Source organism: Canis lupus, chromosome 8 (genome assembly GCF_011100685.1).
Source record: "Canis lupus familiaris isolate Mischka breed German Shepherd chromosome 8, alternate assembly UU_Cfam_GSD_1.0, whole genome shotgun sequence".
NCBI classification, from domain to species: domain Eukaryota; kingdom Metazoa; phylum Chordata; class Mammalia; order Carnivora; family Canidae; genus Canis; species Canis lupus.
The window spans coordinates 3,667,749-3,687,830 of NC_049229.1; the positions used below are offsets into that span (position 1 = coordinate 3,667,749).

The 20,082-nt window shown below is 47.8% G+C and overlaps 3 protein-coding genes across 10 annotated transcripts in view; 1 reads left to right on the top strand and 2 right to left on the bottom strand.

The window, feature by feature from the left end:
• The window catches only part of RNF212B (ring finger protein 212B), a 42,288-nt gene extending 35,362 nt beyond the window's left edge, over positions 1-6,926 (top strand). Inside the window, exon 15 of the mRNA XM_038544214.1 lies at positions 5,311-6,926. Coding sequence (XP_038400142.1) covers positions 5,311-5,355 — 45 coding nt within the window. The 3' untranslated portion in view covers positions 5,356-6,926. The remainder of the gene's footprint in view (positions 1-5,310) is intronic.
• HOMEZ (homeobox and leucine zipper encoding) lies at positions 614-13,788 on the bottom strand. 4 transcript variants are annotated; one of them, XM_038544207.1, is made up of 2 exons: positions 13,252-13,788; positions 614-3,326 (listed from the first exon to the last, which is right to left on the bottom strand). In XM_038544207.1, exons 1-2 carry the CDS (start codon positions 13,337-13,339, stop codon positions 1,729-1,731), a joined length of 1,686 nt encoding a protein of 561 aa, XP_038400135.1. In that variant the 5' UTR covers positions 13,340-13,788; the 3' UTR covers positions 614-1,728. The 4 variants fall into 4 exon arrangements, with proteins under 4 accessions (XP_038400135.1, XP_038400138.1, XP_038400136.1 ...); XM_038544210.1 differs by lacking the exon at positions 13,252-13,788 and adding an exon at positions 8,960-9,149; XM_038544208.1 differs by lacking the exon at positions 13,252-13,788 and adding an exon at positions 8,492-8,682.
• Positions 13,789-13,986: 198 nt separating this feature from the next.
• PPP1R3E (protein phosphatase 1 regulatory subunit 3E) lies at positions 13,987-19,744 on the bottom strand. Of its 5 annotated transcripts, none has more exons than XR_005363050.1 (4): positions 19,007-19,744; positions 18,324-18,778; positions 16,557-16,634; positions 13,987-16,261 (listed from the first exon to the last, which is right to left on the bottom strand). XR_005363050.1 is itself a non-coding variant. In XM_038544215.1 (3 exons), the coding sequence occupies exons 1-2, from the start codon at positions 19,421-19,423 to the stop codon at positions 18,356-18,358; spliced, it is 840 nt and encodes a 279-aa protein (XP_038400143.1). In that variant the 5' UTR covers positions 19,424-19,744; the 3' UTR covers positions 13,987-16,634; positions 18,324-18,355. The 5 variants fall into 5 exon arrangements, 1 of the variants encoding a protein (XP_038400143.1); XR_005363051.1 differs by having other exon boundaries at positions 13,987-16,389; XR_005363049.1 differs by having other exon boundaries at positions 16,557-16,692.
• Positions 19,745-20,082: the final 338 nt, after the last annotated feature.

Sequence of the window (20,082 nt, forward strand, 5' to 3'; positions counted from 1 at the left end):
AAACAGAATTAAATAGGTCGGCCACCTGCAGGCAGACCATAAGCAAAAATATCGAAAAAGAATAAAGATAGCAAACATCTCTCAGCAATAAATTAGGTCCTGGGGATGACCTTGAAGCTGAACCAGGATTGCCTATTCTTTCTGGAGCTCTGAATTTTTTTAAGGGCACTTCTAGACACCTCTTCTGGGCAAGAGCCTGTGCTATACAGGTACAGGCAACAGATCCGCCCAGTGATAGATACTAATGTGCTGCCTTTTAAAGTTTTTGTTTTTAAATTTTTTTAAAGGTGTATTTATTTTAGAGAGCAAGCACATGTGTGCATGTGAGCAGGGAAGGGAGAGAAGGAGAGAATCCTCATGGAGAGGCCCTACTGAGTATGGAGCCTGATCTCACAACCCATGAGATCATAACCTGAGCGGGAACCAAGAATCGGACACCTAACCGACTGAGTCATCCAGGCACTCCAAGTTTTTGTTTTTTTTAATCTACCTCAGTATATCCTGCTGCTTTACAAAAAAAAAAAAAAAAAGGAGTATACTAAATCAGAATGTTAATGGATTTGGCTCCATTAATCTCTAAACCATGGAAGTGGCAAAGTGGAGGAGAGAGAAATAATTTTATTTTTGGCCTTTTTATTATTATTCTAGCAATTTGGGGCTTCCACTTTTATTTCTAGATGGTTACCCGTTGATATCAATAATCAAGTCAGTTAAAGACCAGGGTCCCTCTGTCCCCAAGACAGATCCTATAAAGAGAGGGAAAAGTCTCAATTACAGACACAAATTGAACCAACACCAAAAAGATGAAAAATTAGTCTCTGTCAAGCTAGGCAGGAGGGAGTCTCAGGTTTGTAAAACCAAACCTGGAACCTACCTGCACCCACCTTCTGAACAGTAGAAACTATCCCTCTTCTCTATCTCTCCATAACCTAATTCTACTTTTTAAAAGGACATTCCCCCTAATTCCCACATCCAATAAATATCCAATCTAAATTACTCTCCACCCAATTATTAAACTTTTCACAAGCTCCATGGGGAAGATTTACCCTGAGACAAATAGTGAACAGAATGGGGATTTTGGAAAAAGATTTAAGAAGTACAAGGCAAGATGGTCCCAGTATCAAAAATGAAAACTTTCTGCTACCTGTGCAACTCAGTAACGAGGAAGGTAAAAGATACAGTCAAGTTGGTGTGCGTTAAGGAAATACTTGTGATGAGACTGGGACATACTAAGACTCATAGCTATATTATGGCATGGACTTGTGCTCAGAGAGAAGAGGTGCGAAGCAGCCTTACATTCTAGGGAAAATGGTGGGATTGGGGGATGCACTGTAATCATCAACTGAATCAAAATTCTTTACTCCTCCTTTCCAATCCTCCTATAGATGTGGGGCCAAGGTCTGGCCTCTCCATAGTACACTAAGGGAAAAGAACAGCAGACTTGAAGAGACCAAAAGTCTTTTCCCAGCTCATGGACCAGATCCTTAGCACTGTCTTCATTGAGACTAGAACCCTGATTTCTGCCCATCCAATCCCCACCTTTCTCTTTGGGTCCTATGGTCATCGTCCCTGGTCCACCCTCACTACATTCCCAATCCCCCAACCTCAAGAACACAAAGCTTTTCAGTTCTTTGCCACAAGGTAATTTAAAAAATGTGGTTTCTTTAAACAGTTACTAAGTTGGTTCATCTTTTAGTAACAGACCTTCCCTCCCCTAGTCCCCTCGACTCAGTCCTGTATGATCACATCATCATCGTCATCGTCATCTTCCTCCTCCTCCTCCTCTTCATCCTCATCATCTTCTGGCAGTTCTTCCTCCTCCTCTTCCTCCTCTTCATCTAGACAAACCACCACCTCAGCTGGCTCAGGTAATCGAGAGTCAAACCAATCCAGTACCTGCTGGGTGCTAAGCCTTGATGCCTGACTCAGTTGAGGGATATCACTTTCCCGTAGCTGTTGGTGGGCTGCCCAATACCTCTCCAAGGGTCGTATATCCGGTGGGGGTGGGGGGTTTGGCAGAGGTGGTGTCTCAGCCCATTCATTCAAGGATCGGGTTGAAGGTGGGGGTGTGGGAATTGCTGGGTCCTGGAAACTAGGGACACCAGGTACTGCATTGTCCCGAAACCATTTTAGTTGCCCATGCTTCAAGGCATAGCGTGTGTCACCAAACCACTGAATAATCTCAGGCCGAGGTAAACCAGTGATCTGTTCTAATTTATGGTAATCCTCACGCCGTGCCCACTGGCACTGTAAAAAAAAGGATTTGAGGATAGCCAGCTGCTCTTTGGTTTTGCGTTTGGTCTTTCGCTGGCGTTGCATATCTGGGGAAAGGTACTCTGCAGGGCCAACCCTACCTGGTACTGAGTTATGTCTTAGCCCCTGAGGCCAGGCTGGCTCCAGATGTGGGGGCAGTGCCTGTTCATTGGGTGACAGTGGCTGTGAGATACAGCCCAGTGACTGGAGGGGTTTAGAGGTGGCAGTAGCTCCATTAGCCAGTACCGGGAAAGTGGAAGAAGAGGTAGAGGAAGAAGAAGGAGTCATATTAGATACTGACTCCTGCTTACAACTACTAGTAAGTAGTGAGATTGGGGGGGGCTTTTCCCGAGCACATGGCTGGTGGACAGCTGTGGAGTGGTTCCAGGAAGCAGAATCTAGCCCATGTGACTGGTTGGGACCCCTGCCTGACTGCCCCTTAGAGAGGCCACTGCTTTGAAGATTCTGCCAAAAATCTGATTGGTGGGGGAATGCCCCACTGCCAGGTGCAATCAGGGGTTCCTTTGCCTTCTGCTGACTCAGCAGCTCTGAGGACTCCTCAGGCTCTACCTTCAATCCTTTCATCTGAGTGGGCTCACTAAGAGTCAGGGGCACTATTCCAAGACCCATTTGTTCTGGAGGTGGCATTGAAGAAGGCACCTCCTCTGGGGGCCGCCCTGCATGATGAGTAAAAGACAGAAGGGATTTGAAATGGAGCTGGTCCCGATGGTAGACCACTCGGGCTCGAGTCTCTTCTATTTCTTCAGATGACCAGCTAATGCCACAGCGGAGGCGCTGGGCCATGAACCAAGTCTTGACTTTCTCCATCTGCAGCCCATAGCGTAAGCAGAGAAGGGCAATGTCTGCTAGACTGGGATAGGGAAAGTAGCTGAAGGTTTGTAGCAAGTGTTCATTGCCATCCAGCTCACTGGTCTGGGCTGCTTGGGTCCACACAAGCTGTAGCTCCTCGGAGATTGGAGGGAGGCAGATGAGCCCCGCCGGGGAGCTATTAAGACTGCTGGCCTCTTTATTAGGAGGCATGGTGTTTTCTGATTTGTGCCCTTCAGAGATAGCTGTAATAAGAAGAGAAACAGCTCAATCACTGGGGCTCCTCTTTCAGCCCATTGTTCAATTTCTGCCAAACAAAATGTTGGACTCCAATTCAATCGTCTATGTGTACCGTGTTGAATTGCCTTTACAGTGCTTTAATAATTTCTCATTTAATTTTCCTAACTTTATGAGCCTGTTATAATTCCTGTCATATGTATGGAAAAAACCAAAGTCCCATAGAAGTTAATTTAACCCCAAGTGACACGACTGGTGTATATTGTCACCAGGACAAAACTCTGTCTTTAGAGGTTAAGGAGGAAAATTCATCCTTATATTGCCTTTATTTTTCTAATTCAAACTCACTTCACCCTCAAAGTTCACAAGAGTCACAAAATGAAAACTCAACCACAAAAACCATGGGGTGCAGTAATCTCAGAACTGATGCAAATGCTTTAGCTCCTGACAATTTATGATTACCTCTAAAATGTGAAGACGAATGAGGAATACAAGAGGAATATCTAGAAAGGACAGCACTGTTCCTCTGCCCAGCCCCCAGCCCCTTTCCTCTTCCTTTCTGGGTGGTGGAGTCCTTTGGGGAGGGGAATGATGGTGCCTTAAGTAAGCCCTAAACCCAAACCCCTCTAAGCTTTTTCTCTCTGTAGGATAAGCAGTCAGATATCTAGAATAAATGGCGCTTACTCCTCCTGGTTTTGGGGTCCTGTGGGGGTAGAGAGAGGGAACTGTTTCCACCAAGTCATCCTTGGAACAAAGGTTAGCTCCTCCCCCCAGCCTTTGTCTCTTCCAACAGCTCAGTCTCTCTCCGGGGAGCCTGGAGAGCTCCCTCAGAATGTAACAGCCCCTCCACACAGGGTGGAAGGCCTGCCGCTCTTATCTTTGCAGCCCAGCTTTCTTCTCAGGGCCAGGTGGGCAAATTCACTATGAATTGCAGCCAGGTCCTGCAAGCTCCCCAGCAGCACCACTGCTCCCAGGACTGTGGGTATGGAGGCTGCAGGGAGAGCCCTTGACTCTGCATCATTCCTGAAATACCTCCTCAGGTTATTTCCCAGAAAGGTCTGTTGACCAAATTTTCACTCAGCTCCCTGTCTGGGCACTAGTAACTCCCTGACACATCTGTCACCCTTAATTCTAGAGGAATCCCATCTGAGTTTATAAATATTTACTTTTGGTAGGTTAAGGATGGGATAGGATTCCTATGTAAATGCTATATGATGAACAGAAAATCTCAAGTCCAGGAAGTTATAGTACAGTGTGGTTATCAAGGGACTTTATGTGACGATTAGAAAAAGTTGGAAGCATTTTAATGTGTCATGGTTTCCTTTTAACAAGTGGATCTAATGAACCAAAGGCAAATCCGATCCTAAAGTCTATACAGCTCAAAGAGAACCTTAAGAGGGTAAATGGAGGCAGCATGGCACAGTAGGTAGAAATATGATTCTTGAGTAAGGCCAACCTGCAGTTTGAATCCCATCTCTGCCACTTACCAGCTATGTGATCTTGGGTAAGTTCCTGAATTTAAATGAGCTTTAGTTTCTTCATGTGTAAAAAATGCACACAGTGCTGTCTGGTAAAGTTACATATTTTTACCAAGTACCTACTATATGCTAGGTGTCATGTGTAAGCAAGACCTAAAGCAGCTGTTGGGGTGGAGGTCTGGGGTGAGGCAGAGTTGAGATCAGTTGCAGCTCTAACTCTTCCTAGAGTCCTGCCAGTCCTTGGACAAATTATTTAACCTCACTAAGCCTTAGTTTCCTATTAGAAAAGAAAGGCAGTCAAAACAGCACCTTCCTCACAAGTTTATGGCCAAAAGAAAAAATGCAGTTGACATGATGCCTAGGACAAAGTAAAGGCTCAATAAAGCACAGCTTTTCTCATTACTTCAGCCTCACAGGGTGATTCTGATATAAGGGAATGCTCCTCCTAGACAAGGAGGGAAGTGAAACAAAGGCTACATTCTTTAAAATCATGGTTTTCAATCTGTTTTTGCAGGGTCCTAATTCTAATGAGCAGTGGAGGAAACCAGGATATCCATGATTTTATGCTTTTTATATTTTGGGAGTTGGAAATAATTCCAGAATGGATTATGCTGTTAAAACAAAAAAAAGGATGAAAATCACAGCTTTAGAATTGAATCCATAATTTGGACATAAATCCTTTTTGATTGCCAGATGAATTGCCAATGTAGTAGTAGCTCTACTTTTAGTCTCCAGGTTTATCCCAGACACAGCTGAGTGGCCTGTGAGCAATTGTTTGCACAGCCAGGTGCTAAGCCACCATTTAGACACTGTGGCCCGTTAAGACCACCACCAAACCTAAGGTGGAGAATACTTTATGACTGCAACATTTGACATCTACTTAACCTTATTTGTGTCCTTTTTTTTAAGGACACAATTACACTTTAGATAAGAGAAAACTGTACCATAAGGAATAAAGCAGTCCAGTGTAAGGATGAAGACTGCCGGACAGGAAATAAGGCAGGCACAGCTATAAGCCTTACAAGGAAGCATTTTGCTTTCGTTCATGTGGTGTGTTATCCTCCAGATTCCCATGGTATCAGTTTGATGTTTCAGTATAATATACAGTAATGCAAATACCAAATTTGGTGTACTGTATGCATCCAGTTTTCTAATTACACAAAACAAATTGCGGAAGATTTCCTGATATAGAATGGTGACTTAAATCAAGGCACAGCTGTATAGCTACCTGGTACCTCCCTGGAAGAATCTGCCTTTGACATAGGAAGAAACTACAACCAGAGTGTGGCTCATGAGAACTATAATGAGGAGGGTAGACCTCACAGTAGTCAAAACCACAGTGAAGACACTATGGTGTCTTGTGTTCTTGCGCCTCCAGCTGGAAGGGGAAGAAAAAGAAGGGAATCAAAACTGGGGAAATAAGGACTCCTATGGGCAGAGATGATAGTGATGGTGGGATTATCAATTCTGAATAATTACTAAATTTGTACCCTTATTAAATATGCTGGATATGCCCTACTGCTACATCAAGCAGCTAATAAAAAAATATGAGAAAAACATATATAGAGAGAATAACAACACCCTTCTTTCCCTTTGGGCTTTCCATACCCATGGACAGGCAGCAGAAAAGAATGGGCTACCTTAAACTTCCAGTCTAGGTGTCCATACAAGTCTAGGAAAAGAGGTGTTCACAACTTTAGGCTTGAGCCTAAACTTATGGTTAAAGCAGAAGACAGTTCAAATGAAAAACTAATGATCCTGCAAAGTTACCCTCTATCTTTATTCAAAGAATTGAAATACTCCCTGAAATGTGTTTTGGTGATAGTTTTAAGGACCTTAGAGAATTTTTAGTGGTATTCAACTTATGTGCTGCTTCTCAACTTTTTGGATCATGAACCTCTTTGAGAATCAGATAAAGGTATGGACTCTCCCTCAGAAAGTTATGACTACCCCCCCCCCCATAAACATCCAAACTCACACATTATATATATAATCTCAGAAGCCCCAGTTAAGAACCTCTGAATTATGTCCTCCCAACTTAATAAAAAAAAAAAAAAGCAGTTTTTTTATGGTATGTTTTAGAAAAGCAGTTTTCTATGGTAACTGCTTAAAGAGGAAATACAGCTTGATGTGAATGAATCGAAAGAGTGGATGGAAGACTCAAGAGAATCTAGAAGGTACTGGGTATTGGTGATATTAATTGGAGAGAGTGGAAGGGAGAGGTGTTCAATTGGACCAGGAGCCTGGCTTAACTGACCCACTGGATTATATGACCAACACCTTACAGTGAACTGCATACTAGAGGCTGGTGGCCTATTCTCTAGTGTGCCAAAACCATCTTTCTTCAGCTGCCCTGTGTGCTTGGACCAGTTGTGTGTGATTCCCAACCTGTTTATGCCCATATTTTTTTATTCATATAATAATGTCATTAAATAGCACAAAAACCTTTGAAAAATTAGTGCACTAAAAGTTGTTTCTATGAAAACAAAGGCAAATGTTTTGGAAAGACAATACAAAGGAGTGTACAATTGTTGAGTTGGGAGTAGTAGGCAACTATAAAAGACTGGAAGGGCAGGGGACTTAAAAATCTCAAAAGTTTTCTGCATTCAGATTGCTTCAAAAGTGTTCAAATTTTCACTGCATTAAAAATAACCCCAAACCTAGAAATCATAGATGAGAGGTGGTGACACATCAGAATTACCTGGGAAACGTAAACCAGGGAACCCTCCTTATTTTGACTTAGTCTGGACTGGGGCCCAGGCATCAGTACTTTAAAAGGTTCTCAGGGTGCCAGCAGATTTGAGATTTGCTTGTGTAGTTTATACTAGAAGGCAATTGGGAACTCCAATCATCAGACTTACACAAAGAAAACGCCTGGACACTACCCCAAAAGATTGGTGAAATGAACATACTTTTAATGACAACGATTAAAGATACGTATGAATCATTAAAAAAATTCCCAAGTCTAACTGGCTTTTTTTGTTTTTTGTTTTTTCGATCATTGCCATTTACCTGTTCTAATCCTATAATATAAAAGAGCTTCAAATGTATGGTGAGGAGGTTCATATGTAAAAGATCTGATCTGGGCCCACATTACCAAACACGTCTCGGCTTGAGTCTTCTTTCAGTTTAGAAGTCTCAGATTAGGACGCAAAACCAGGAACCTCTGAGGATTCGGGGTCTCACTTTCCCGGTTTGTTTGGAGTACGGCTGGGTAGGGGGTCAGAAAGGGCAGTTTCTCCCAAACCTTTCATTCCCAAAGACCACTGCTCCCCAGAAGTAAGGCCAGATTTCTGTACGTGTGCTGAGGTCGCCAGAAGGTAGTCGTGGGGGGAGGAGAGGCCTGGGAAGGAAACATTTCTCCTATCCTCCATTTCGCAGGCAGTCTACAAGGCTCCAAACTGGGTCAGAGAACAAAAAGTTGCTGCACTTGGGGCGACGAGCCCCAGGGAGCAGACGAATTTCAATCCTCCCCTCGCGGAGGGCGTCCCAACCCAGCCCTCTCCTCCCTACACACCCACTCACCCTCCCCCAGTTACAACAGGGAACCGAAAAGTCCAGAGGAGAAAGGAGAGAGAACCGGGCGACTTCGAGCCTAGAATTCTCCTCCCCCCCGAGCCTGGGGATGGGGCTCCGGAGGTCGGAGATCACACAGGGGCTGGGAGGGGAAGTCGAAGGGGCTGGGGATCACTCACCGCGGTCCGGCCCGGGCGGCGGCTCCCAGCCTCGCACCATGGGCCGGGGGGAAAGGGGGAGAAAGGGCAGGGGGCCTCCGGGGTGGGACTGGGGTTCCCGCCCGGTGCGGCCTGCTCCAAGCCCACCCGCGCGGAGGGCCGGGACCGGGACTGCCCCCCCTGTCCCCGAGAGCGCGCCCGTCTAGCCCAACCCTGCTCGAGCGAGTTGGAGGCGGGGCGGCCGGGTGGGGCGGGCCGCGGGGGCGGCGCCAAGGTGGCCCGAGTCCCGATTGGCGGAGGCGGCGGGCGGGCACCGGCGCGGTGCACCGGGCGGCCATTGGCTGCGTGAATCTCGGCTGAAGTCGGTTATTGGCTGCGTGGGCCTCCGCTGGGTGGCGATTGGCTGCTTGGGGCAGGGAAGATGTCCCCCGGGGCCAGGGTGCTGCGACTGATACCCCCTCCCTCGCCCCCGACCTTTACGCGCCGGACCTTCGGAGCAGGCTGAGCGCTGGTCCTCCCGGAGGCGTCCCCCAGGACCCCGCCGCACTTCGTTGGATTGTCCAGGACTCCCTTGCGACTACTCCCCGTTCCTTCCTCCTGAAGGGAGACTTTTTCAGCACCTCCTTGCCAGCCGTGCGCACAAGTGGAGCCGATCCGCGCCTGCCCAGCCGGCAGCAGCGTCACTGTGAAACGCAGCGCCTACAGCGAACGGGAACTTGCTCTCCGGGCGGATCAGATGTCCCGCCGCCTGGAAGACGAGGGTCCCAGGAGCCCGGCACCCTCGGAACAGCGGACGAGTGTTCCCAAAGACTAGTGCCGGAAGGAGCACCTGTTTGGGACCCACCAGACCCCTAGGCCCCCTCTCCGTCCCAGTGAGGAGGACCTGGAACTCCCACTTGTACTTAGGAACCTTAGTTTTTGCTGTCAAGAAAGGGATGGCAGTAAAGTGGATGTTTCGCCAAAGTCGCCACACACTCTTAAGTTGTGGGCTGAAAGTTTTTATATTTTGGATTCTTAGTCTTCAGACTAAACTTGGGAACAGCCCTTTCTGAAGTGATTCTTTTGTTCTCATGCTGGTCCTCAAAAAAGCCTCTTCTTGCCCATTTCGGTCACTTAATAGTTTACATAACTACAGTAATTTATAAAACAATTTCAGACGTCGCTCTGTATTCCAGACACCACCTCTCCCCGTATACTCCCTCCAAAATCAACCCCCATTATGGATTCTTTGTTCCTCCAATTTAAGGTCTAGAATGCTGTCATAGTTGTCAGACATCAGAAATAAGCTTAAGCACTGAGCCCTATTTTATTTATGGTATTATCCCTGTATTTCTCCCTGCACACCTCCTAGCCCCATTACATTCAGTAAAAATTTCAGCCTTTTAAGAGCCAGGCCCACAATCTTACAACTGTGTATCCAGCAAAAACATCATAAACAAGGGAAAGATATATATGTGGAGGCCGAGAAAATTAAGGCCATTGCACCTCAAGTTTAGCGTTAGCACAAGTACAGTCATCTTAGCTTCGGCAGCCATCTCAGGCCCCTGTGAACAAGAGCTGAACTTTACCCTACTTCAGTTACAGGAAAAACCGCAGAACGCCCTTGACAGAATGCCCTTGACAGAAAGTCCCATATCGGAATGAAAACAGAGCTTAAGAAACTCCCCCACCCTTTCCCCCATATTGGAATGGAGAAATTCCTCCACCCCTTCTGGAAGTCATCTAGACCAGCCCATAAAAACCCAGCTGGAACCCACTTCGGGGTCCAAGCCCCTGCTCTGCTGTGTCGGGTGTACTTGGACCCAGGCTTGAGCTTCCTAATAAACCCTCATGTGCTTGCATCGGTGTCGGCTCCTTGGTGGTTTCTTGGATTCACAATCTTGGGCACAACATATATACTCAGCTTTAAAGTTAGAAACTTCTGATTCCTCAGGGTTTAAGCCTGGACTGGTGGTATGCAGACTTTGTCCTAAATCATGACTATCCCCATGCCCCAGTGGTTTGTTACATGATGAAGGGAAAAGTGAAACATTTTAGGCAGCAGCAGCCTCAGTTTTGAGTGGAGATGTTGTTCTCTCATAATCCAAACAAATAACAAGACAAATAAAAAATAACTTCCCGGTTGACCGGGAAGAACTCATGCTTATCAAGCTGGAAAGCCAGGCAGGCAATGTCTGTGGGAACTTAGTGCCTGCCCCTAGAGGATTCAGTTTGGCTCTCTGGCAACACTGATCATAGGCTTGGAAATCTGAAAGGTGGACAACTCTGCTCATTAAGACACTCACTCCTGGGACACCTAGGTGGCTCAGCAGTTGAGCCCCTGCCTTTGGCTCAGGGTGTGATCCTGGAGTCCTGGGATCGGGTCCACATCAGGCTCCCTGCATGGAGCCTGCTTCTCTCTCTGCCTATGTCTCTGCCTCTCTCTATGTGTGTCTCTCAGGAATAAATAAATAAAATCTTTAAATAAATTAAAAAAAAAAAAAAAGACACTCACTCCTGAGACTCCAGAACAGGGAGCAGAACTGGACAGGTTTAGGAGAGGAAAAATCCAAGGATAGAAGAAATCCACCTGCCCCTATTCTAGAGTGTGTGCTGAAGACTCCCTCTTATGTGGATTTCACTCTAAAACTTTAGAAGATGGAGTAGACTGTATGGGGATTGGAAGAGAGGAAGAGATCCAGGCTATCCGAGATGGGAGGGCCCCACCTTTAGCAAGATAACGAACCTTCCCAGCTCTTCCAGGGACTAGTGCTGAAGAATGGGGACTCATCATGCCATCCTCAATATAGAGATGTTAATCCCCCATATTGGTGGAAGTTCTCTCTTCCTTTGCATGACTTAGATATTAGCAGGATTAACCAAGAGGCACATTTACCCTATAGCTAAAGAAGCTGAAGTTTCAGGGCCATCTCTTGCACAGACCTCTTCCAAAGCACTGAAGGAGCCCCAAGAACATGTTAACATGGTCATAGTTTTTTGTAAAACTTGAAAAAAATATTTCAACTGCAATTGACTAAGATTGATGTCTCTTTCCTTTCTGACTTCCCCTCCATTATACTTCTTTTGTCAAGTGGCAGTGGAGGGGCCATAGGCATTTTGGGATTGGTTAAGGAAATTAAGTTGGGGATACATTTGCTTTGGGTTGAGTAGGTCTATCACTGTGGTTTGCAGTTACTTCTGTAAATAGTTTAATAGTAAGCATAGTGTTAGGGGCTGAACTGTGTTGTCCACCCCCCCACACACACACACACACACTCCATATTCTTACTGTGAAGTACTAAGTCTCGATACCTTGGAATATAACTGTATTTGGAAACAAGGTCTATAAAGAGGTAGTTAAGTTAAACTGAGGTCTTCAGGGTGAGTCCTAATCCAATATGACTGGTATCTTTAGAATAGGAAATTTGGACACAGACACGAACATAGGAACGACCATGGGAACACATAGGGAGATGGGTATCTATAAGCCAAGGAGAGGAACCTCAGAATGAAGTCAACCCTGTGGATACCTTGACCTCAGACTTCTACCCTCTACAATTGTAAGGGAATTTCTGGCTAAAGCCACCCAGTCTGTTGTATTTTTGTATGGCAGCTCTAGCTGACTAATACATCTACATTAATACGAATGTCAACGATCCAGAGCATATTAGTCATTACAAATTTGAAATGCTCTGAAATTTTATATCACATACATCAAGGAAATTTGATAGTGTTTTTTTCAAGTTTGATAAAAATCTGAAAAAAATTGTGATTTTTTTTAATTTTTTTTTAAGATTTTATTTATTTATTCATAGATACAGAGAGAGAGAGAGGCAGAGGGAGAAGCAGACATCAGAAGCAGACAGAGGGAGAAGCAGGCATCATACAGAGAGCCTGACGTGGGACTCGATCCAGGGTCTCGATCCAGGGTCTCCAGGATCACGCCCTGGGCTGCAGGCGGCGCTAAACCGCTGCGCCACCAGGGCTGCCCAAAATTGTGATATTCTTATCACTTATAAAGTGTGAAGGTGAAAATTTTCTAAATCACTAAGAATAAAAAAAAGTGTCATGTAGAAGACTTTTCTATACTCCTTAGAGAAAACATTCTCATCATAGAAGCTATCAAGAGCATGCACTCAGAAATAAAATTGTAAAAAAAAAAAAAAATGCTTGTCAAGTAGGTTTTAAAATTTTATTTTTCTTGATTTTATGATATTGTATTTGTCAGCTCTTTAAAATTTTTATCTTTTCTCATTCTAAACTATTTTCACTTTTGTGACTAATGTGTTTTTCTTTTAAAAGTCTCCAAAAAGGGGCATCTGGGTGGCTCAGTGGTTGAGCATCTGCCTTTGGCTCAGGGTGTGATCTCGGTGTCCTGGGATAGAGTCCTGCATTGGACTCCCCATGGGGAGCCTGTTTCTCCCTCTGCCTATGTCTCAGCCTCTGTGTCTCATGAATAAGTTTTTTAAAAAGCCCCAAAAATTGTGCTTCAGGCACCCCAAAACTAGCATCTACCCCTGGGACAACCCAAATGGATATGGGGAGTTTCTGCCTCACTTAGGGGAAACATGCTCCACCATTTTGTGCCCGGTCTCCTAAGAAATCCAAAAGCTGAGGGCTGACCAATCAGAACTGCAACTATTAAAAGATTTGGGATAGCTAAAGCTGCAGTGAAGGAATTTGTGGAAGAATTTCAGACAGACGTAGCACTAAACTGTGAGAAGCCAGGAAAGACATTAGGGCCACGGAGGGACTTTAGGCAATAAGCCACAGAGAAAAACCCTGGGAAGCCCCCCACTTACCTCTCTTTGGGTGTCTGCTCCTCATGCTGACTCTACCCTTCAGCATATCTAGCTTCACAACGTAAGTGTGGGTGCTCTGTAGTGACATCACAACTTGGCCATTATGATGAAATTAGGAGAATCTGATTATTCTCAGGTTAGGGCTTTCCTATTAGAAACATTGTCTCATTTGTGGGTAACTGAATTCTCTCATTGTTCAGGTGATGTGGAAGTCAAAATTATGTTAGAACCTGATCTTTTTCAAGGATGCCTCACTTTAATATTTATTGTTCCACTCTGGATTAGACAGAGGTCTTTGCTTTTCCTCTTCATATTTCTTGTGCTTTACTTTAGGGTTGCCCTTGATAGAGAAAAGGGCTTTGCTCTGCCCTTCAGTGCTTAAGAAGAATGTAACTTAGATGGTCCCCCGACACAAGGGGAAACTCGGGGATTTTATCCTTTAACTGTACCAGGAATTGGTGCTGGGTGCTAGGGAACTAGAGCTGGGCCCCCTGATAACTTTCCTGCCACTACCCAAATGGTGGGATTCTATTGGGGTGTCTTATACCAGTGCTGCCCAGCTCCTCTGTATCTTCTGCCCATCCAACTTTTGTGTAGCAATAGGACACCAATGGACAGGGCTTTTAGGAAATGAGATGACCAAGAAATGGGAAATAGGGAAGAGGAATCTTGCCGCTGGGTCTCTTGCCACCCCCCCCCCCCGAAAAAATCAATTTATCTCAGTATCTTATAATATACTTTCATATTTTACCTTTATTTCAAACATGAGGCCTCTTAACCAGAAGGGAGGGCAGTTGCATGAGGAAGCTGAAGTGAGGCTCAGCGCTAGTGGGATTGGGGCCCAGAGAACAGGGCTGCGCTGTGAAGGGGATGAGGACACTCTGGGACGGCCTGATGAGAACTGTGGTTTGGGGGGATTCACATAGCAAACATGCAATTCCTCTCCAGGTTAGCTAGTCAATGGGTGAGTTATTCAGTCTTTTTTTTTTTTTTTTTAGCAACTTCACTGTTCCTTAGCAATATCACCCAAAGTGCCAAGGCTTGGGAGAACAGAGAAAACTACAAGTGCCTTTTGTTTCTTTTTATGCCGGTATAGAAAAGGGAGTGGAAACTAGCAGCAGAAAATGAAACATTTGTGATATTATCCTTGCCATGAAAAACCCCAGGTCTGATTGTGCAGCAGCCTGTTTTCTAGCCTGGGAGTGGGATATGGTCAGGAAGGCTGGGGTTAAGCCCCATCTCCAGCTGCACTAACAAATTCTCTGACCTTGCTGAAGTCACTCCATCTCCGGACCTGTGTTCTCATCTGTACTGAAGCAGGGACCCCAGTGATCTCTAAAGATAAGCTTTTCCAGGTCTCTGATTATATGACTTGCAGATTGCAGGGATCCAGAGTTGCTCCAGAGAAACACAGGTGTTAGAAGGGAAGGCGGGTGTTAGACTGAAAAGTTCAGGGGTTAGGACTTACTATGAAGAGAAATAATGAGCTGCATTCATAAAGAGAAACAAGGTACAAGAAGAAGGCTCGTAGGTGTTAAGACAGGTTGGTGTAGGGAAACATCTGAGGTCTAGATGAGAGAAATGGGCAATGTTCCAGCTGTGTTGCTTCAAGGGTTCAAGCCCCTAACCAGGGTAATGTTTTCTCTTACAGTGCTGTCTCGTCCACAGCTGACGTATTATATGTTAAATTGTTCCTGTTCATATAGTCACCAGCCTTTAGGGGAAAGGACTCATCCCAATGCCTAATATGTAACACATCTCTAAAGATTGCTTCAAACTTCTAGTATTTCCCATTCCAGATTAGACCACCAGCTTACCCCCAGGCCCTGGGGCAGCTCTATTTGGGAAGAACTAGAAGATTCAGGTGTTGGCTCTCTAAAGCTGAGAATGGGGGGTGGGTGAGCCATGGTACTTCCTACAGAGAGAGCTCAGGGAAAAATGGATTATCCTTGGTTCCTTGTCTCCAACCAGTTTACATTTCCACTCAATAATACCCAGGCTTGGGCACCTGGGTGGCTCAGCGGTTTAGCACTTGCCTTTGGCGCAGGTCGTGACCCTGGGGTCCTGGGATCGAGTCCCACATCGGGCTCCCTGCGTGGAGCCTGCTTCTCCCTCTGCCTGTGCCTCTGCCTCTGTGTGTTTCTCGTGAATAAATAAATAAAATATTAAAAAAAATAATACCCAGGCTTGCAGAAAGGGCCCAAGCACAGACCATTTGGCAGTTGTCCAAGTCAGGGATACCTTTTAGTGGAAACTTTAGGGACTGGTCAGTTCCAGACTAGTCCGGGGAGTGGAAAAGGGTGTCACACCAACAAGTGTGGGTTGGTTACAGCCAGGAGAGAATCCCAATCAATGTACAGAAAAGCTGGAGTTCAAATGGGTTCCCAAGTTCTCTAGCAGGCAGGCAGTGTGGTACCTTGCTGATTCTGGAGAGCCAGGACACTGGTACAGGAGAGAGCAGCAAGCTCCTGCATGGAGCTTGGGACCCTCAGTACTATGCCTTCTCTGAGCCAGTTTGGAAGACTGGGAGGATGGGAAGGCAGAGCAATTGGAAATTGTGTTCTTTTCCCAATAAAAGATTATATATGGCAAAGTTTTCAGTTTTGTTTAAAGTAAAAAATACAGTAACATGGCTATGCATAGAAACACTGGAGATCCTAACTATGCCATTTACCAGAGACGTGAGCTTGGAACAAATTACTTAGCTTTTCTGACCTGTTTTCTCATCTCTGAAACAGGGATAATATTTCTCAACTGTTAGAGTTGCTCTGAGGATTATAATGCATGCAAGACACCAGATTTTAGTTGCTAAGTAAAGGTGAGCTATTATGATTGTTAATACAACATGACAATAATGCATACACATTAGGCAAGAGATTATTATACACTGAGCCTCAACCCAGGCTCTTCCTTCTCCATCATCCTCCCTTGGGCTCTTCATCGATGACTAAAAAGCACATTGTTTGGTGGCTTCCAGGAATTTCTTTCTTCACTCTGCTGGAACTTTGACCTGAAGATGATCCACAAGATGCATGAAATTTTTTGTTTTCTTCATCAGGTAAGGATGATGTTTAAACCGGCATTTCTTTGAGGAGTGACTCAAGATTCCTCTTTTTTTGGCCATCTTCCTTCAAAAGACTAAGGCTTTGGATAGGAGGGGCATGGTAACAAGCCCCATACTCTGTTCTGAATGCATGTATGGGCCCATGTGCATGCACTCTCTGACTTGGTAATAAGGAAGAGGGGGATTCAGAAATTTTTAAGAAAGTAGTAACAGATAGAAAAGGGTGTGGGGAACTGGTTACCTGGGAGCAGCTGTTCATCTGCATCAGGAACTGCTTCTTTTCCCTCTTCTCCCTTCTAGACGACTGTCAAGAAGGAGCCTGAGGAAGGAAGGTGGATCAACCATGGTCTTGGAGAAAGGAAGAAGGTTCTCCACCCCTTCTGGAGGGAGAAGGAATAGCAGAGATCAACAAGGACGAAGATGGAGGCAAATGGAAAAGAGAAAACGAAGGTGAATACCCTGTATGCTAAAAGGAAAATTAAAGTGATGAGAGAGAGGGACAAGGAAAGGAAAAAGCTTAGGAATAGGGCAAGAAAGGAAAGGAAAAACTACTAGCAGAGGTTAGCCAGGAGGGGAGACCTAAGGCATGACTGTGATAGAAGAGTCCAGCTTTCCCACTTTACTTGCTCAGGGTATGGAACAGACTGCCATCTTCTGGTGCCACTTAATTGGCTTTGATTCTTGATTTGAAATGTTTTCCATTTCTCATATCCATAATCCTTTATCCTAAAGAGAGCCTCACAGGGTTTCATCTCTGGGGCTCCCAAACATTATTTTCCCCAACAGAGATGCAGCTGCCCAAAACTGTCTCAAAGGACCTAGACTGGAAGTCTGTGGGGGTCAAGAGCAAAAACCACGGGGCAGAGGATGAACTGCAGTTTGGAAGAAGCCCTGGAATACCATCAGGCTGAAGTCTGGTTATGAGATGCTTCCTGGGCTCTGAATATTTGTGTCAAATATTCATCCTCAGCCCTACCCAAATGCTGAAAGTGCTGTGTGTTCTGAACTGTAGCACTCCAACTGTTTAGGTTGGAGATTGGGGCTTCTAATCTACACTCTGCCACTCATAGATCATAAAATATCAAAGCAAGAATAGACTGTGAGATCACCTCGCCAAGATCTAATTTTCCAAGATGAAAACTGGCGCCCACAAAGGTAAAGTTAACTTTGCCCAAAGTAATACGGCTAGTCAGTGAGTCTTTCTGAGGCAGAATCATGAGAGGGATTCTTGTGATTCACTATTCCATGACAAATACAGTGCATAAAGTGCTTAGAGGTCATTAAAAGGCACCCTAGGAAGGTATAAGGCTGGCATTTTTCTGGAAGTCCCTGAGTGTACCAACTCTTCAGGCACGGCATTATTTGGCTACAAGGTCAGGCCTGGAGTTGGTTTCGCCTTCATTTTAATCCCCAGGGCTGCCTGGAGGAGGGCGAAGGAGCTCTGATTGCCGTGTGCCATCACTCCCCAGGCCAGGCAGGGGTCAATTAAGCCCGGGAACGTCAGGGATAACCAAGGAATCGTGTCATAACGCCTGGGACTGAGGAGCAATGGCCAAGTTCCTGGGACTTAAGCAAGGCAATTATGGCTGAGTTTAAAGCTAGGATGGGCAGGACTGCGGGACCTGAGGTGGCAATTGGCGGGTTAGAAGAGGAATGAGCAATCCAAATGACTTTGGTCAGGTGGGCTCCTACTCGATCCCAAGGAGGTGGCTAACCTTCACTGCCTAGGCCTGACGAATCCACTCCCTTTCTCCCAGTACTAGCTCACGGTATAGGACATCACATCAATCTTTCGCTTTGTTCCTAATCCCTCTAATGCCTTGGGTTCCTATCACATCCAGCTCCTGTCTTCCCATCCCCATGTCCCCGACCTTGCTGGTTTCCGCCCACTGCCCACACCCCTTTGATTTCTCCCTCCCCAGTGGACTCTCTCGGACAGCTCCCAGCCAATCTCGGTTTCTCTCATTCCTCCCCGCCAAATCTTCGGGCTCCCCCAGCCCCTGGGTGCCTTTGGTTTGCCCGCCGTCGGCCGCAGGTGGCTCAGATAAAGTGGATCCAGCCCTGGGGCTCCGGGGCTCCGCCGCTCCCGGGGTGCTCGGGCCCACGTAGCGCATAGTCGCGGCCGCCGTTGTTGTCCCAGAACTCGTGGCCGGTCACGCGGTAGCGCAAGGCGAAAAGCAGGGCGCCCCCGATGGGCGGCGCGGGCAGGCGGAAGGCAAAGCGGTCGGCGCGCGGCGGGGGCGGGGCCGGGCCGGCGTAGGCGGCGGGCGCTTCGCGTTGGCTCCGCCAGCCGTCGGCGCTCCAGCGCACGCTCACGCGCTTCTCGTAGGCCAGGTCCAGCACGCGCGCGCTCCCGGCCACGCCCAACGGGCCCGCCTCGGCGCGTTCCAGGCAGATGCGCTGCGCCTGCAAGCGGGCGGCGAAGCCGGGCTCACTGGCCGGCTCCAGGGCGGCGCGCGCCTCCTGGGGGAGGGGGGAGGAAGGAGAGACGGGGGCGGGGTCAGGCGAGGCACCGGCCCAATCCGGGTCGGGAGTGGAGCCCCGCGGAGAGCGTGGCCCCAAAAGGAAAGAGCCACAAGCCTCGGGTTGGGAGTGGACGAGGGTGTCCCTCCATAAATCCTCTCCCACACGCCCACGGCGGCCGGGTCGGGGAGGTCCCGGGAAAGGGGCGTGCCGCCGCCGCCCGCCTACCTGGAGGCCGCGGGCGCGAGGCCTGCACGGCGCGAAGTGGCGGAGGGCGTCCCTTTGCAGCTGCGCTTGCACGTGGCGAGGCACCCGGGGCAGCTCTCCGGGGCGGAAGCGGCGCACCGCGGCCAGCTCCAGCCCAAGCGCGTCGGCGAAACGCACTCTCTTGCGGGTGTCGGGGCTGCGGCTGCGGGGCGCCCGGACGCCGCCGCCTCCGGCGGGAGCAGAAAGAGCCCGGCGACCCCGACTCGGGGCGTGAGCGCGGGATCGGGCCCCAAGGCGCGTCCCGCCCTCGCCGGGCTCCACCTCCGGCTCCTCCTCGAGGCTGGGCCGCTGGCTGCGGTAGTAGGCACGCTCTGTCAGCGCGGCTATGAAGCTCAGGTTGCGGGGGATGTCGGTGCGGGGGGGCCGCTCTCGAGACATGGCCCCCCCGCCCCGGCCGGGCCCTCCTGCAGCGCCGCCGCGTTGCCCTGCTCTCCTCTCCCCCGACCGCCCGGCGTCCGCGCAGAAGCCGCCCCTCGCCGCTGCCGCTGCCGCTGCCGCTGCCGCGGCGTCCTCTCCTTGCTGTCACCTCCAGGATCTCCACGTCCTGTGGCTCTGTCTCCCCTCCGAGACTACCTTTCCCCCCGCTCTGGCTGCCAGCTCCCCGGGTTGTAGACCATCATCTCCTGCCTCCTGCGGGCTGTCTGCTCTGAGCGTGCGCTCGGCGGCGCTCGCCCTCCGGTGCCTCGGCCCTCTCGCCCCGGCCCCCGCCCCCGCCCCCGCCCCCGCCCCCGCCCACAGTCCGCTGATATGGGGCTCCCTGTCAGTCTTCGCATGTACCGGGGGCGGGGATCCCCCTTCCGGTCTTGATGAGTGAGACCACTCGGGCTTTTTTTTTTCTTTTTTTTTTTTAATAACTTCAACCTCTCCAGCACCGGAAGGGTTAATGCAGAGGCCAGAGTAACCTTTCCCGGTCTTGCAGACTGGTTCAAAATACCCAGTGTGTGACTTTCTCTTTAGAGTTTCACCGTTTTCTTTTCCAAACCCTAGGCTCCAGGTTTTGGAGTGGGGTGGCGGAGGGAGCACAGAAGGGAAGGTCA

What these genes read in the sequence shown, in the direction of transcription:
- HOMEZ (XM_038544207.1), bottom strand. Translation starts at nt 13,339, where the DNA reads ATGTCACTACAGAGCACCCACACTTACGTTGTGAAGCTAGATATGCTG. An exon ending in GAGCAGACACCCAAAGAGAG is followed by an intron (nt 3,327 to 13,251) that starts GTAAGTGGGGGG and finishes TTCTTATTACAG; the next exon opens with CTATCTCTGAAGGGCACAAA.
- PPP1R3E (XM_038544215.1), bottom strand. Translation starts at nt 19,423, where the DNA reads ATGTCTCGAGAGCGGCCCCCCCGCACCGACATCCCCCGCAACCTGAGC. An exon ending in CTCGCGCCCGCGGCCTCCAG is followed by an intron (nt 18,779 to 19,006) that starts GTAGGCGGGCGG and finishes CCCCTCCCCCAG; the next exon opens with GAGGCGCGCGCCGCCCTGGA.